General features: G+C 36.3%; 1 protein-coding gene across 1 annotated transcript; it reads right to left on the reverse strand.

The window, feature by feature from the left end:
- Nucleotides 1-4,884: 4,884 nt before the first annotated feature.
- Nucleotides 4,885-11,098, reverse strand: NDUFA4 (NDUFA4 mitochondrial complex associated). Its single transcript, XM_047096992.1, has 4 exons — nt 10,943-11,098; nt 9,754-9,842; nt 8,807-8,867; nt 4,885-5,101 (listed from the first exon to the last, which is right to left on the reverse strand). The coding sequence occupies exons 1-4, from the start codon at nt 10,982-10,984 to the stop codon at nt 5,045-5,047; spliced, it is 249 nt and encodes an 82-aa protein (XP_046952948.1). The 5' UTR covers nt 10,985-11,098; the 3' UTR covers nt 4,885-5,044.
- Nucleotides 11,099-18,011: the final 6,913 nt, after the last annotated feature.

The raw sequence follows: 18,011 nt of genomic DNA on the forward strand, positions 1-18,011 counted from the left end.
CATTTTAGAGACTTAATTTTGCTCAACTCCATGGGATGTCATTTGTACCACAGTCCACATGAAAAGGCCATCTCAGGAGTTATTCAGTATGATGATCCTGTCCCATATCCTTTCCCCTCCCCAATTGCTCACTTCCTACATTGCAGCTACCTTCCAGCTGCCAAAAAGCCAGAGAAAAAGTAAGTACTAGGAAATGGCTTAATGATAGTATGAGATTTCTATTAGTCACTTTTTTCTAGTTTATTATTCTACCATAAAATATAAGAAGAAAATGAACAAAACTTCTATTTGAATCCACTCAGTGGTGTGTGGGAACCAGTTCACATCGGTTCCTAAGAGCTGAATGTTCTCATCTTTTCCCAACCTGTGATCAGTAACACCAACATGGTACCTTGAACCCTGCCATGGTGGGTGTATTATTTTTCTATTATTGTTACAACAAATTACCATGGATTCAATGGTTTAAAACAACACAAATTTAATATTTTAGTTATGTAGGTTAGAAGTCTGTCATAGGTCTCATTGGGCTGAATTTCTTTCTGGATGCTCTAAGAAAATCCGTTTCCTCAGATTTTTCAGATTCTAGTGGCCTCCTACATTCCTGGGCTTATGGCCCCTTTTTCCATTTGTAAAGCCAGGAACATTGCATTTCTTTGATTGTTATTTTGTAGTCACACTTCCCTGTGACTTTCTTCTTCAGCCTCCCTCTTCTACTTTTAAGGACTCTTCTGATTATACAGAGTCCTGGATAATCCAAGATAAACATCCCTATTTTAAAGTCAGTTGATTAGCAATATCAATTTCATTTGCAAACTTACTTTTCCTTTGCCATGTAATTTAACACATCCTTAGGTTCCAGGCATTAGGACGTGGACTACTTTGAGGGGAAAAGCATTAATCTGCCAGTAACAGGAACCAGCAAAAATTGCTAAAAATCAGGATTCTTTGTCCCAGAGAGCTGATTGTTAAGCACTTACTAGCACACCATTGCTACAAGAAATCATGAGGGAACATCAGACAAAATCCTTATAAGAATTACAGGATTAAAGCAATTTACAGAAATCTAACAAAGTTGCTTTGTAACTTAAGAAGTTTAAATACACTAGATAAATGGGAAGGATAAATTACTCTTTGAACAGTTTAAAACAAATTAAGTTTGCAAAGTATCTTCACTTAGTATGAATTAATATGGAGTCTAAAAATCTTATGCAGTATTAGCTCCTTTCTGGTTAGGAACAAACAGGAAAACAATATTATAAAGTACATAGGCTGTTGCCTTTTAAGATTTAAACACACACACACACACACACACACACACACACACACACACAACAGCAAGGCTTAAGGATTTTTTCCAGATGCTATTTGCCATTCATATAGCATTAAAGAATTCTTTCAGTATCGGGCATGAAGTAACTCAGTATCATTTTCAACCTAGAAGAGATGACCTGCATATCAAGATTTTAATTCACTGAGTCATAATGCAAACCAGAGAGGGTGGAACATTATCATGGCACGCTATGTGGGTAGGCACTGCTTTAGCAAACTTAGTGAAAGACATAAATCACACCACTTCTTAAGTCTTAAAGCTCTGGTACAAAAGGTAGTCCACCTTGTTCAGATGTTGAAATCAAAGATATTTACAATACAGGATCATCTGATCAGGTTGGTGGTAACTGGATAAGCTTTTACTAAATAGTATTTTTCTTTAAGTTTTATATAACATGGCTTTTAAGAAGTTTCGCATTAAAGTTTCTGATGGAAGGAAAGGAAGAAATAAACTCCAGGGTTTATAATTACAATAGCTAATAAGTAATGTTTATTCTGCTAGGAAATATACTATGCTTCTTCCATATAATATCTTATTTAAATCTGAAGACAACCCTATGACACAGTTCTAGAGGGTTCTGAGAATGAATTCTGAAATCAAATTCCGTGGATTCAAATCCTGGCTCCATCACTTCCTAATCATGTTTGACTTTGGGCATATTTTTATGCTTTCGTTTCCTAATTTGTCAAAAAAAAAAAAGTGGGGGAGGAGTAATAAGTCTGCCATACAATGTTGTAACTAGTAATAAATGAATACATGTAAGGAGCTTAGTGTGGTTCCTAGCTGAAAAATGTCTATTACTTTTATTAGTTTCATTCTGTTATAAAATGCCCTCTTATAACCCTCTCTTGTTTTTTTCATTACCTTTTGCATAACCAAGGGAAGTAGAGATTCCCTCCAAAAATGAATTCTACCAACCACCCCAGAGGAAAGGGACAAACTTACAATGGGAAATGTTGAAGTGTAGTAAATGTACATATAATTTATATATATAATAAATGTTTTCCATTATTTGATTTGAAATTTAAACTTCAAATTAGTGTATATGGTTTTACTGAACAGTAACTGTTATTTGTCAAAATGGGGTTCTGAATGCCACACTTGAGCATTTTTGAGAAAGCAGTTACAAATAGCATCTAACATATTCTCTACACCATGAAAAAAAAAGCCTTATATATTTTCTGTGAATTATTTTAACTGTGCTTTTATAATTAGAAAAAATGGATAGTTTTGGTAATGATGACTATGGTATCAGGGACTCAAGGACTTTTTTTTTTTTTTAATAAAAAAAGGATCTATTTGGTTTTATTTGTGCCTGTACTTCTTTTCCTTTCTTCATCTTGATATCTTGATTGCAGTGTTGTGAAAGAAAATAGCCTTCAAATTCCAGAATAGGAGATGCTGTTTTAGTACAAGCATAATGCTCCAGTTGGAAATTTTAAAAACCTATTAAAAATTATCAACTGGGGAAAAAAAATTATAAACTGGGGGTGATGATGAGGGAGCACAGTTCAGAGTGCTTTTGTTAAAAGGTGTTTTGCCATCCCTAATTCTGATTCTCTGCCTCCATTGAGTCACTTAAGACTAGACACTCTGTTCTGGATGCTTAATCAACTGACCCTTTATGTATCCATTTACCAAGTATTTATTGAACACCAACTATGTGCTAAGTGCCACCATAAGGTGTTATGGATATAACAAAATGGACAAAAACACTTGTCCTGATGGAGCTTAAATTTTAGTGAGGGGAGAGATTTCAAACAAAATAAGTAAGCCAATTACATATTTAGATGGTCATAAATATAGGAAGAGATACAAAGTGATGAGGGTGGAAGCAGGGTGCAAAATTTTGGACAGAGGCTTCATTGTAGCACTGGAGAAAGACTAGAAAAAGTGAGAGAGCAAGCCTTGCCAATATTTGGGGAAGATAATTCTAAACCAGAGGAGGTCAGATCCCTGTGCCAAGAATATGCATGATATGAAGATCAAAGAAATCCATTTGGTGGAGGTGTGTGAGCAGAGAACAACAGAAAGAGGAGTCAGATTGAAATATCTAGCGTTTGAATAAAATGGGAAAATGTTGGTGGGCTTTGAGCAAAGGATTGTCATATTCTGACTTACATATTAAAGATCACTTAGGCTGCTGTGTTGAGAAAGAGAGGGAAACTAGTTGAGATGTTATTTTAGTAATTGAAATTAGCTGACAACAGCTTAGGATCAGGGTGATAGGGGAGGAACTGTTGAAAACAGTGAAATTCTGGGTATATTTTGAAGGTAGAACAAACATGACTTAATGATATATTAGGGTATTCAAAAAAGTTAAGACTCCAAGGATTCTGGCCTCAACTATAAGAATGGTGTTCCTATAAACTGATATGATTAAAGAGTTATGCTAAAGATTGTAGATGTGGAGTCTGAGAGGTTCACAAATTCAGAACTGACATGTTAAATTTAAAATGCCTATTAGACATCCACATGGAGAAGTTGAGTGAATATATAGGTATATCCATATAGAATACGTGTATGTGTATATACATATACATACACATACACATGGAAAAACATCTGGGCTGAAAAATTACCTTGGACATCCACAGCATTGTATTTGAAAATGAGACTGGATGAAGACTGCAGATAGAGAAAAGGTCCTAAGTGTTTTTCCTTTGGAGCAATCCCATATTAAAGGTCACAAAGATGAAAGTGTACCACTAAGAAACCGAGTAGAGAAGCCAATGACATAGAGGAAAACAAAGTATATTGTTCTAGAGACTACAGGATGAGAATGTTTCAAGGAAGAGTTATGTCAGCTATTAAATGTTAGGTCAAAGTGATTACTAATAATTGACTTTTGAATTTAGAAACATGGAGGTCATCGGATAACCTTAAAAGAAGCATTTTTACTGAAGTGATAAGGGTAAAACCTCATCAGACTGAGTTAATAAACTTCAAAGAAGTGAAATTCAGTAATTTTGTTTGGCTCCCTTTTTTTTCAAGGGTCTACCGGAAGCATTTGCAAATTCTGAAAACTGCAACTCATCAAATATACATAAATGCTAACACAAGACATCAGTATTTAAATGCAACTTTGTTTGGTGATCTCATGAAGATAAGGAACTAAAAAAGGCAGTCTGTTGTGTGATTACGCCAGCGCAGCAAAAACAAAATGGCCACAAGCTCAGACCCAAGTACAATTTCTGATAAACTTGAAAATCTTCACAATAAAGACTGCCATGGTAAAAATCATTAACAACTGCATATACTTTGACATCTGTCAGTAACAGAAATCCAGATGTTTCCACTTTGCCAAAGCCAAAGACACTTGAATACTCTTCCCAATCTACCTTTGCATAATATCCACTTTCAGTTGTTAAATATGCTCTAGTGAAGTTACCAAGGGCCTATACAAAAAGTAAAAAGTGTTTGAACAGTTTAAGGTCTTCTTTTCAAATTATAAACAGATGGAAACTCAAGAAATTCCTTAAATTCTAAGTTTATTTCCTATACCCTAGTTATAAAGTTGAAAGCAGATTTTCAGCATTAAAAAGTGACACATATCAAGTTTCAGATATTTATTAGTCAGTGTAAACCCCAACACAATACATCAACATGACTTCGTGCATTCGGAGGGGAAATATTTCCTGGATAAGTGGAAAATTGTGCGGATGGCTTCTGGAAGACCTTCATTCTAAGCAGCTTTATAGTGAAACATTTCATTTAGAAGTCTGGACCTTCTTTCTTCAGTTTGCTGTAATCTACATTCACTGAGTAGAACTTGGAAAAGAAAAAAGATATTTTAGATAATCTATCAAATACACAGAGATGGTACAGAAGTTTTAGAATTATTTTTATTCAGCTTTCTATAGTAACAATTACAGACATGAATTTTTATTACAGATATTTAACAATATAAAAGTCATCCAAAGAAAGACACTGAAATTCCAGTCCTTTAAGGATTTTGGTAAGGTAAAAATATTCAATCTACCTCAAAAGAACAGTGTTAGTATGTTCCCTTAATTTCTTAAGCCAGATTGCACCAAAATCTGACCATTTGACCACTTCTGGCACGAAAGTTCTTAAATAATACTGTATTTTTTGTTTCAAAACCATATTGTACTTAAATAATACATATTTGGAAGCCTGTAATTTCCAAAAATTTCCTTATATTCAACTGAAATTAATTTTAGAAATAAATCTATGATTGCTTTAGAAAAAAACTGCCTCTCCAATAACTTTTTTTTAAATGATTTGTATTTAAACATCTCTAGAGTGTCTATTGAGAAAACATTAGGATATAAACATAAGCTCAAATAAGGCTATAATCTTGGGTTTACTCATTCCTGTGCTAGAGAACAGTGACAAGGTTGTGTTACAATTACTTGGAGACCACATTATTTAACTCCAAAAGAACTAAAAATGCAGAATCATCAACACTTTCTTCAGGGTTTTTAAGCAGCTCATAAATTTGTATCTATTATTTCTTCAAACCCTTTTCTTTATTTTTCCAAACATACCCTAACTTCTTGATTTCTAACTGAAAAATTCTTATTTTACTTAAGCTTTTTAAAAAAGAAAAACTCTCAGGTTGTAAAGCTTATCCTTGAGATATACACAAAGTTGTATAGACAGCTAAGTGCAAATAACCCAGAGCAATGATCTTTGTTCTGACAGTATTCCTATGAAGTAACTGAATCTAAAGGAGATTTTTTTTAAAAGAAACTAATTGTGTGCTATCCTTAACATTGTTGACAAAATTAGAAAGAATACTACAAAAGAACTACAAGCTATACATAAAGAAAATAAACACTGATTGGGTTCTTCTAATGGATGCCAGACACCGGGCACAATGCTTTATGTTTAACTATCACAACCTTACTCATTCTTACTTTACGAAAGACGCAATTGAAGATCAAGTTATAGGACTCCCCAGTGAATGAGAAGCAGGATCAAACCCCTATACTCATGCAATGTGGAAAGGTCATAATATCTTTGCCAATTTTCTCAAAACTAGTAGGCTTCTGACATATTTGCTTCTTTTTGCTTCCATGTGTCAGCATCAAAATTCTCTGTTGAAGTAACGAGTTAATTTTCAAAACTGTTTTAGTTGTCAGCTTCCATGTCCCCATTCCTTTTCTCCATTTAATGGTGGCTACCTTGAAGGTCTCTGGAACAGTAACTGGGAAGGCACAACATATTCTGATCATGGCTTGGGGCATTTAATCAAGTGAGAAGTGTTGCTGGGTCTTTAATGATTAAATCCTATTTTAGTCCTCATGTTTGTCTACATTTGGCTGGATTTGCAAAGGAGCAACAAATAACCCCCAAAACTTAGTGGTTTACAACAACAAAGGTTTACGTTTCACTCGCATTATATGCCATCTGTAAGCTGACTGCTTCATGTTCTCTTCATTGCAATTCTGGGCTGAATGAATAACTCTTACATGTCCATTTTGGTCTCAGGTCAGATGACAAAGAACAATGGGGGAACCACACACTGGTTCAGAGATGGGAGATATCATGTCCCCTCACTGATGATTTTCCAGTCATGAGGCTAAACCTGATGTTAATAGGCAAAAAAAAAAAAACCCACAAAAAAAACCCAAACCCCAATTTTCTTAGGTGAGTAGTGAATGATAAAGAAAATAATCTAGTTTACTTCACTGTTTGCGTTTAGAAGCAGTAGCAGGCTTCATTCACTCTGGGCTTATTTTCTGGACTTTGTTCCCTTTTATTTCTGCTTGCAAATTGCCCAATTCTTCTACAAGTTCATCTCTTGGCAAATACAACCAGTCTACTAACATCCTATTTTCCAAAATATTTTTCTATAACAAACTTCTTTAGACACAGTCTACCTTCCAAGTTACAGCAGGTTATACTTTATCAGATATTTTGCCATTACATAATGATTCATCTTTCCAGACTTGAAATAAGTGTCATGGCTACTCAGCCCATTCATGCCAAACAAATTAGATTTTTGTTGCAGCAACATTCCATTTCCAACTCACATGTCCTTATACTGACATGTGTTATCATGTTCCAGGGCACTGGTAATTTGCCTTCATTATCATAATCACTTGAAGAGCTTTTTGAACTACACCTACCCAGAGACTCTAATACACAATTTGGTAGAAGGACCAAGGAAAGTGCATGTGGTGAATTACACACTTTAAATAGTTAAGTTGTATGGAATGTGAATTATACCCTAATAAAGCTGCCCTTGGTTTTAACATTTCCAGAGTTAGTCTTTGTACGCAAAATTTTGACACATAAGGAAGGTTATATTTAGAGAATAAATGGTCTCAGATTTGTGGCAACACAGATGGACCTTAAGAGCATTATACTAAGTACGATAAGTCACCAGGGAAAGATAAATAAGGCATGATATCATTTACGTGTGGACTCTAAAAAAGCTACACATGTAAAAGTAGTAGAATGGTGGTTACCAGGAGCCAGGGATGCGGGAATTGGGAGAGGTTGCTTAAGAGTACAAACTTGCAACTAGTAAATAAATCCTAGAGATCGAATACACAACACAGGAATTATAGTCAACAATATTGCATTATAAACTTCAAAGCTGCTAAGAGACTAGGTCTTAATTGTTCTACACACACACACACACACACACACACACACACACACAATAGTAACTATGTGACATGATAAAAGTAGTAGCTAATGCTACTATAGTAATCATATTGCAATATAAAATTTATCAAACCAACACCTTTGTATACTTTAAGCTTACATAATTTTATATGCCAATATCTCAACAGAATAAATAAAGTCTCAGTCAATGAACTCATTCTGTGAAAGAGTAGTTCCACAAATTACTTTTCGGAAAGACGTTAAAAAGTTTAGTTAGAAGATTCATGGTAAAATTTAAGTTTCAACCAATTTCATTTCTTCCTAATTACCCTCTCCTGAAATATTTCAACCATACCAACAAGAAAAAACAGCCAACCAAACCATCCACTGGAATAGTGCTACTCAAAGTGTGGTCCATGGACCAGCAGCATCAGCATCACCTGAAACCTTGTTAGAAATGCAAATTCTTAGTCTCCACAACAGACCAACTAAATAAGAATCTCTGGGCGTGGAGCTGAATATGTGTTTTAACCACCTCTCCAGTTGAGGCCCATGTACATTGAAGTTTGAAAACACTGCACTAGACTATTTAAGATCTAAGAAAACGGTATGTGATAGCTCTATCACCTCTTTTGCCCATAAAATCAGTAGAATGAAAACATTATCTTAACTTCACATCCAGAGTCTAAGGTCTGTGAATAAAAAAATCCTTAGAAAAAAATTTCTGCTAGGGAAATATGCCATTTTAATTTCACAAAACAATCTAGCACTTCCTCAAAGTTCATTATAATGGAATTTTACATGTATATCCAATTTCAAAAAAAAAACACTACTACATGAGAAAACGTATTAAAATATACTTCCTAGCAATTCTGAAACAATTTTATAGCTTACCTTGTATTGATCATTGGGACCCAATTTGTTCCAGGGTTCTGGGTTATTCTTCCTATCCCAACTAAAAGAAACAAACATTATTAACTACTATAGTAATAAAACACTATTTAAAATAGTTTTCTACTTCCTAAGGAGCTAATATTTTGAATAGATCTCATTTTCTATTAGATTGAGTACGATGTTTTCAGTAGAGTTGAAACAGAGATCTATTTAGCAATCCCATGTAGTTAATTAGAAAAAAGAGTTGAACAGAGAGCCTCCTGGGCAGTGTATTTGTCCCTATCCCTCTCACAGGAAACTTTAAACTTCGTTTTTGGGATGCCTAGGTGGCTCAGTCTGTTAAGCGCTGACTTCAGCTCAGGTCATGATCTCGTGGTTTGTAGGTTCAAGCACGGCATCCAGCTTTGTGCTGACAGCTCAGAGCCTGGAACCTGCTTCTCATTCTGCCTCTCTCTCTCTCTCTGCTCCCTCTTCTGCTCATTCTCTCTCAAAAATAAATAAAAACATTAAAAACTGTAAAGAAAATTCATTTGGCTTTCCCTAAGTGATATATAGAAAAGTACAGAATAACAATACATCAATCTTTTTGTTGCATGTTGGTTCTTTAACTTCAAAAGGAAACATTCCTTATTGAGGAAAAGCAGACAAAAAACATTTACATGCATCAGCAACTCTGATTAAGTATTTTATAAAAATAGTTATCTCAATTCTCACAAGAATTCTCCAAATAATTAGCAGTTTACTCTACGGATGACAAAAATGAGACTCAAAGACATTTAGACAATTTTATGACCCAGGAAAAGAAAGTGACAACAGGATTTGAACTTCCTATAGAAGCCTATAAAACAGGCTCTTTCTACTACTTGATTTTGCCTCCCTAAAGACTGTGGCTCCCAAACCAGCTTAATAAACCATCAAAGTTCCACTAAACGTTTTTAAGCACTTACCTGACATCTGGATTGAACAATGCCAGGCGCAAGACATATAGTGCTGCTCCAGTACCTCCCGCTCCAATAAATATGAAGAGGGGGATCAACTAGAACCAAACACAAAATAGGCAAGAATTAATGGCCAGTTTCAAATACCTAGATACTGATAAAAGAAAGGCTAGAGTTAATTCCTACACAATGATTCTCAGGTCTCAAAATGGTATTTTTCTACCTTGTTTTAAAATTTTAATAAAGGTAGACCTTAAATTGAGGTACGATTTCTTTTAACTGTGTTCAAAAGAAAGAAATGTAATTTCCAAAAGACGTGAAGAGGGTTCTGGTTTAATGTGGAAAAAAATTAGATTCAAATTTTTAAATTTCCAGGAACATATGTCAAGTCTTCTCCACCTCTCTTAATATTTATACACGTTCTCATTCAATTTCCCAGCTTCCTTTATCTCGAGGCTTGTAAAACAACTTCTTGGCCTGCCTTGATATAGGGGTTATGAAAAACATAAGTTCTGTGAAATAAATAGACCAAATATAAACATACCTATGACAAACATCGGTTACAGGCATAAATTTCTGAAGACATATTACCACCATGTTTAATTCGTAGTTAGGTAATGGGTTTAAGATAAAGACTGAGTAACTGGGTTTTAGGACCAAAGTACGTTGATGTGCTGCGGAAAAAATTACACAAAAAAGAACAACTCTGATTCACCTCTGCGCTACCAAGCTCCCCCAAAATCTCAAGACGTCAAGCAAACCGAGAAGTCCAAGATTACAGACATTTGTATTTGCTACAAGGCCTGGTGGTGCAGTGCCGTAAGAGGTCTTTAAGAGACAGCATAACAAACAGGAAACCTGACCTGCTGATCTCTAACCCACACGACGCACCACTACCCCGGGGTCGGACCAACTTACAAGAAGGTGCAACCACCCGACTGTTCCAACATTCACTGGCTTATTTTCCTCCAAGGTATCCCTCACCTTCCGCCTGCCAGCCCAAACCCCTCAATGCATGGCGTGGAAGGTCAGAACTCAAGGGCTTGGGACAACTAAGAGAATATCACAAGTAAGCCAAGGTCCAGACCCGAAGAACGGTTAATAATTGTGAATGAGGAAGTCCCCAGGTAACCGAGGCAGTCGCAGCTGGACACAGAATGGACAAGTAAAAACACTGCAAAACGGGTCACGAACTTACGCTCGGATGCTTCTTGGCCTGACCGAAGATCTGGCGTAACATGGCTGCAGCAGAGGCCTCGGCTCGGGGAGAAGAAAAGATCAAAACTGCAAGGCCCGGCACTAAGCAGTCCCTACACCAAGCATGAACGGACGTCCAAAGTCACCCAGAACCTCCTACCTAAGGACCCCTGGCTCGGAGGACAGCTTGCGGCAAGAGCGCCCGGATGCAGCTGTCCTTAACAGTGCCTGCTTTGATCCAGCACCTCAAGCATCCGCACTGACCTGGAAAGACCCTTAGCGTTCCAGTCCCAAGCGCAACAGTCTCGTTCCTGTCGTATATATGCTTCTAGCCGGTAAAATTTTGCGTCGAAACTAGAACACTTTGATTGACTAAACAGGCACTTTCTCGGGAAAACACTCGTTGAGACATGGGGTGGGCGGAGTCTTCTTGGGTCCGCGCGTTGAGGCCCTTGGGGCGCGCGTGCTTGGCGCGCGCCTGCGAGTCCTGACGGGCGCTGAGGGAGCTGAGCGGCGCCTGTGGCTGCTGGGTGTCAGGCGCTGGGAGGGCAGGTCGAGTCTCTTGCTGCTAAGGTCAGCGACTGCGGTTTAAAAAGACTGCAGCTGCTTCCTGTCTTAGATTGTCGCTTACGGGCAGAAGTTAAGAGCTAGTAAATGGCTTAAAGATGGCAATAGTCCTGTCAGCGTAATCTCTAGATCCCCAGGTCCTGGCCCTCGATTTAATGTTAGGTGCCATGCCACTGTACATTCTCCCTAGACCCGAAATTAATTTTTAAAAAAAAAAATTTTTTTAACGTTTATTTAACGTTAGACAGAGCATGAACGGGGGAGGGTCAGAGAGAGAGGGAGACAGAATTTGAGACAGGCTCCAGGCTCTGAGCTGTCAGCACAGAGCCTGATGCAGGGCTTGAACTCACGGACCGCGAGATCATGACCTGAGCCGAAGTCGGATGCTTAACCGACTGAGCCACCCAGGCGCCCCCCGAAATTGATTTTTAAAATGTTTTCAGTGGTCATGTTCCTACACATAGTTTTTCCAGTACTCTAACACAATTTTCATTTGTCTGTTGTGTGTGTTCCTTTTTGGGTTTTGGGTTTTGGGTTTTTTTTACATCTGAAAGTCAGGGGTCTCTGGGGACAGTGTGAACCCTTTCCCATATCCTGCGTAGTTTAAAGAATCATATCACAAGTGTTTGGGACTGGGAAGAAAGACTAGGAAAGGGCTTCTCTGAAAAAGCAACGTCAGGCTTAAAGAGAAGCAAACATGTGAAAACGGATAATGCCGCTGTACAAAATAGTGATAAGTGTGACAGCCTGAAACTTGAAATACTCTGAGGAAGTGTAGGAGGTGTGGCGTGGTAGGAACTTGAAGAGGGAGAGCAAGGTGGGAATCAGATCTGCTGCACCAGTACATTAAGGGTTTTATGCTGAGACCATTAGGAAGTTATGCAAAAAAAAAAAAAAAAAAAAAAAAAGTTGCTTTAGTTTTCAGTGATTGCTTTGTCTATGAAGAATGGATTAGAGGAGATAGCATGAAAGGGGAGGGACTGGTCCAGGGCCACTGTAGTAGTCCTTGTGAGATGATAGTAGCTTTGACCCGTGTGGGAAATATGATGAAGAAAGGATTCTAGAGATATTTAAGAGGTAGCACCAACAGAACTTGGTGATTGGTTGAATATGGGGAAATGAGGAGAAGCAGCTCAGGATAATTTCAGAAGTTCAGTTTTGACCAGCTGTTTGGATGTTGATGCCAGTTATTGAGAAACAATAGAGTCAATAGAGTTATTGAGGAACAATAGAGAATGATGGATAAGTATTTATGTAAAATACAAGTAGATTTCTGTAGGGCAGAAAAGTGATCTAGACTACACAAATATATTTAGGGCTCAGTTTATTCATGGGAAATGACACCATATGACTGAAAGATTGCTTAGGGAGCGAAGTAGCAGGTAACAAAGGGGACAAAGGACATGGAGCTGAGGAATTCCAACATGCAATGTTAGGTAGAGGAAATAAGGCCAACAAGGTGGAAAAGAAAAAAGATAAATTGTGATTAAGATGATAGGTTATGAAGCTTAGGAAGACTGGTGTTTCGTCCATTCATTCAGTAAATCTTATAATAAGTACCTACTCAGCACCAGGCAGTTTTCTAATCTGGGAGAAAGCACTGAATGAGAACGTTGTTTTGTCCTAAAGGAGATTACATGGAAGTTGGAAAGAAAAACCATAAACAATTAAGATAATTTTAGATAGTGATAAACCAATAAAATATAGTAATAAGAGGGGCACTTACATGGTTCAGTTGGTTGAGCATCTAACTCTCGATCCCAGCTCAGGTCTTGATCCTAGGGTCATGAATTCAAGCCCCACGTTGCATGGAGCCTACTTAAGTATATATATATTATATAATATATATACATATTATATATGTATATATTTATATAATATATGTTGTATAAAATATTAAGTGTATATAATACTAAGTATGAATTCATATTAAGTATGTATATAAAAAGTATGAATTCATATTAAGTGTTAATTCAAGCCCCATGTTACGTGGAGCCTACTTATATATGTATATATTTATTTATTTATTATATAAATACTAAATTATGTAAGATATTAAGTATATATAATATTAATTATGAATTCATATTAAGTATGAATTCAAACCCCATGTTGCATGGAGCCTACTTAAATATATATACAATATAAATATTAAATTATATAAAAAGTATATTTATACTTAAATATATATTATAGTATTTTACTTATATTTTAAAATATAAGATAAGGGAGAAAGACATGCAGGACTGGAGGAAAGAATGTTACTTTAGTGAGAAAAGACAAGGAAGGTCCCTCTGAAGAGGTAAAATCTGAGCTGAAACTTAAATAAGGAGGTAACCTGGTGATGATATGGGTGAAGAATGTTCCAGTTGTCAAAGGCAATGGTTTTGAGATTAAAAAACAAAACCCAAGGCCAATGTGGCTGATCCATATAAAAGGAGAAAAGAAAATGAGATGAGAGAGGTTGTAAAGGACTCTCACATTGACTTTATAGACTGTGGTGAGGAATGTGGCTATATTTTTAAAAATCGGCACAAAAATCATGGAAAATATTTAAAAGTAAACACAGAAACCTAACAGCAATAAGTGTAGGTGGGCTTTCAGCAAAGAATTGGGAGGAGGAAAATCTCTTCTTGCAATATTTTATTTTTAATGATAAGTGATAATAATAGGTAAATAGGTATACATGAATACCACTGTTAATAAGAAAGTAAAATCTTGTGACTCACTTTTTTGTCATTAATCCAGTTTTAGAGGTATCAAAAATATAGGTAGACAAGTGATGCCTTTGGAAATGTTAACAAAGCAAGGTTGCAAATTATAAATTTCATTAAATATTAACCAGAATGTCAAATTATAAAAGTTTGAATTATGCATATTAAAGTTAGAGGAATGAGTCTATGGCCTATATTTTAATCAGGGATTGGAAGAATAGAAGAGACAATCAAGGAAAAGAATCCATAGTGGAGGATACATATTATAAAAATACATTTTAGCTTTAGAAGTAGTTTTGGTATGTGTGGTAGATTTTATTCTATACAAATACCTGTTGCCTCTCCCTGGAAGAGGTATCACTCACTTGCCTCAGTGTCACGCTTGATAGGATGACTTCCTTTATTAGCAAATGGAATGCATAACATGTAAGCTGTGTCATGCACAAGCAGAAGCTTTAAGAGCCGAAATCTGCCATGTTCTTTCTTTTCTCTCTGCCACAAGATCTACAGTGTTCTAGATAGAAGCTCAGGTGTCAGGGTGAAAATTACTTGGAGCAGATCGCTTCTCGGCCTTTTGGCTAAGATCAAGTGAAAATTACTTGGAGCAGAGACATTGCTGACATAAAATGAACATATATTGAGAATAAGAAATAAGACTTTGTGGCTGCAAGTCACTAGATTTGAGAGTAGTTTTTTTACTGCAGCCTGACTTAACCTACTCTAATAAAGAATTTGGCACTGAAAATGAGGTGGCACTGAAAATGAGTATATATATATATATATATATATATATATATATATATATACTATATAGTATATACTATATATATATATATATATATATATATATACACTATATATAGTATATACTATACTATATATAGTAATATAATAAAAATCCTAAAATATGTGGCATTGGATTCAGGTGACAGCAACAGGTAACAAGGTAACTGTTACCAGAGACTGGAAGTATGGCAATTTAAGTTATACAGTGCTAGAACATTTGATGAAATTGTTCTCAATTGGAAGGCAGTTAATGACCCTCATAAACTCCGATTTCAGTGAAATGGCAGGCAAAGGATATGTTAGCCACATGTGCCAGGTACTATTGGCAACAGTTTACAAGCAAGTACAATAGATGGGCTCAGAAAATAATCGGTGGGTTTGCAAGCTGCAGTGACAGGGAATGGAGCATCTAGAAATCCAGAGACTTGTAGAGGTAGAGGATATAGCTGATATTATCTCTACCTGTATAAGAGACTGATGTTTAGCCAAAAAGATCAATTAAAATCTCAAGATAATGACCCAATCAGGAGTATAGCCATCACACCCTTATTAAAACATCTCAATAGGGGCGCCTGGGTGGCGCAGTCGGTTGAGCGTCCGACTTCAGCCAGGTCACGATCTCGCGGTCCGGGAGTTCGAGCCCCGCATCAGGCTCTGGGCTGATGGCTCGGAGCCTGGAGCCTGTTTCCGATTCTGTGTCTCCCTCTCTCTCTGCCCCTCCCCCGTTCATGCTTTGTCTCTCTCTGTCCCAAAAATAAATAAACGTTGAAAAAAAAAAAACATCTCAATAAATTAAGGTGTCTCAGTATATCCTCTCAACTGAACAATTTGAAGGTCTGGACAAAGAGATAAGGGTGTAGCTCTCTCACTAAAGTCTGACAGGATCAAGGTGACTGAAATTAAGTCTAGAAAAATAAGGAGGTATGACTAAAAAGAATTGTGAGTATGGGCATTGGTGGATGGAGTTGGTTGGAATCAAATAAAAGTAGTCTAAATAATGCTAAAAGAACCATCACCTGTAGATTAAAGACTCTGACTTTATTTGATTTAGTTTTGTGAATAATTTTAAAATACAAAAAAGTATAAATACTAGTTATCTAAATTAAATGTAAGTTATACTGTGAATAGCTCTAAAAAAGTCTAAGCAGTATATCAATAACACCCTCCAAAAAATTATTTTTCTTGCATAGTTTCTCTGAAAATTCGAGCCTAGAAAATTCTGGAAGGTATAGTGATTGTGTGTTGTTATTAATGTGTGACAGTAAAGAAATAGCTTCTTTAGAGAGGAATAATTTGGTAAGTGAGCTGTGGAATATGATTATATTAATGCAAATTGAAGGCAGAATCTTATATTTTTTTACTCTGCTTGCATTTAGGCATTTAATTATTTTTCTACCAGATAAGTTGACAACTGTGGTTGTTTTTCTGATAACGCAAATACAAATTATACCTTCTCTTGTTAATGGAGATTTTGTCGCTATCCTTAATCTAAAAATAAATATGTTCTTCCACTAGTATTATGGTTACTTAGCATAAGCTGTATTTAATTATAAAATTTCTATTAGAAAAATGAAAACATTTTGGTTTATGAAAGTTTACTTCCACTGTTATGAATCTCATAGCTTCACATACTGTCATTAGTTTAAATTAAATACCTGAAGAACTTTATATACAAAATTCAATGAATACTAAAAAGTAAAGAAACTCGAACAGTTTAAAACTGGTATGTATTTTTACTGAAACCTTATGGTTAAATAATATTTTAGGAAAACTGCATGTTTAAAATTTTTGGAAAATTATACCATACACCTAGATCTTCACACTAGAAATTATTTAGAATAGCTATGTTGTATTCTTCTGTGTTTTTATTTATCTCTCTGAAATTTCTATCTTCTCTATGAATCCATTTATTCATTCATTTTTTCAATGTTTATTATCTTGAGAGAGAGAGCATGCGCATGCACAAGCAGGGGAGGGGCAGAGAGAGAGGGAGAGAAAGAATCCCAAGCAGGCTCTGCACACTCAGCACAAAGCCCCACGCAGGCTTCAAACCCATGAACTGTGAGATCGTGACCTGAGACAAAATAAACAGTCAATGCTTAACCTACTGAGCCACCCAGGGGCCCCACGATTTATTCATTTATTAAACATGTATTAAGTGCCCACTATGTATTGTTCCTCATGCTGAGTGGTTAGGATAAGAAGAACACTGCTGCCCTTCAGCATCTTCAAGTCTAGTGGAGCTAGGGGTATAATTATTACAAAGCTCTATGATATGTGCTATAATAGACACTGATAGATGACTTAGGTTACTGGGTATATAGTGTCCTAACCAAGATCAAGAATATACATTCATCTTTGGAAATGTTAAGTTTAGGATGCCTATGAAATATCCAACTAGAGATACTCTGAAGGCTGGCAGAAACATCTCTCTTCAGCTCAAGAGAGCAGTTTGGTCTAAAGGTAAACTTCAAAAGGAAAGGAGATATAAGTGAGTTATTAGGAACTGATGAGCTTGTCCATGAATAATGTGTATGAAGGAAAGTGTAACAAGAAAAAAGCGTCAATGCTAAAACCCTAGAGAATGTGAACAAAATCAGGACCAGGTCAGGAGAGAGGAGTCAGGACAGAAAAGTTAGATCAAGTCAGTCAGGGTTTAGCCAGAGAAACAGAACTTCTAGGAAATATACATATATAATAAGGAATTTATTATAAGCAATAAGACATCATACAGTGTCTTACTGTAGTCTGAAATCAACAGGGGAGGCAGGAGAGGAGGAACATGAAGTGTAGAAGCAAAGCTACATTAGAACCTGTGGGGATGGGTGGAACCCATGAGGACATAGTGACCCTGTTTCTAGAGCCCTTTGTCACAGGATTAGATATAAACCTAGTTCAAGAATATGGAAACTGAAGGAGGAATTTGACAAGAAAAGGAATAGTAAGAAAATGCCTAGGGGAATCTCATGCATTTCAGACATACTCCTCCTTGCTCTCATTGAG

This window comes from Lynx rufus, unplaced genomic scaffold (genome assembly GCF_022079265.1).
Source record: "Lynx rufus isolate CCGP_SWC_20201006 ecotype Redwood Valley unplaced genomic scaffold, mLynRuf1.p SCAF_4, whole genome shotgun sequence".
Taxonomy (NCBI): Eukaryota; Metazoa; Chordata; class Mammalia; order Carnivora; family Felidae; genus Lynx; species Lynx rufus.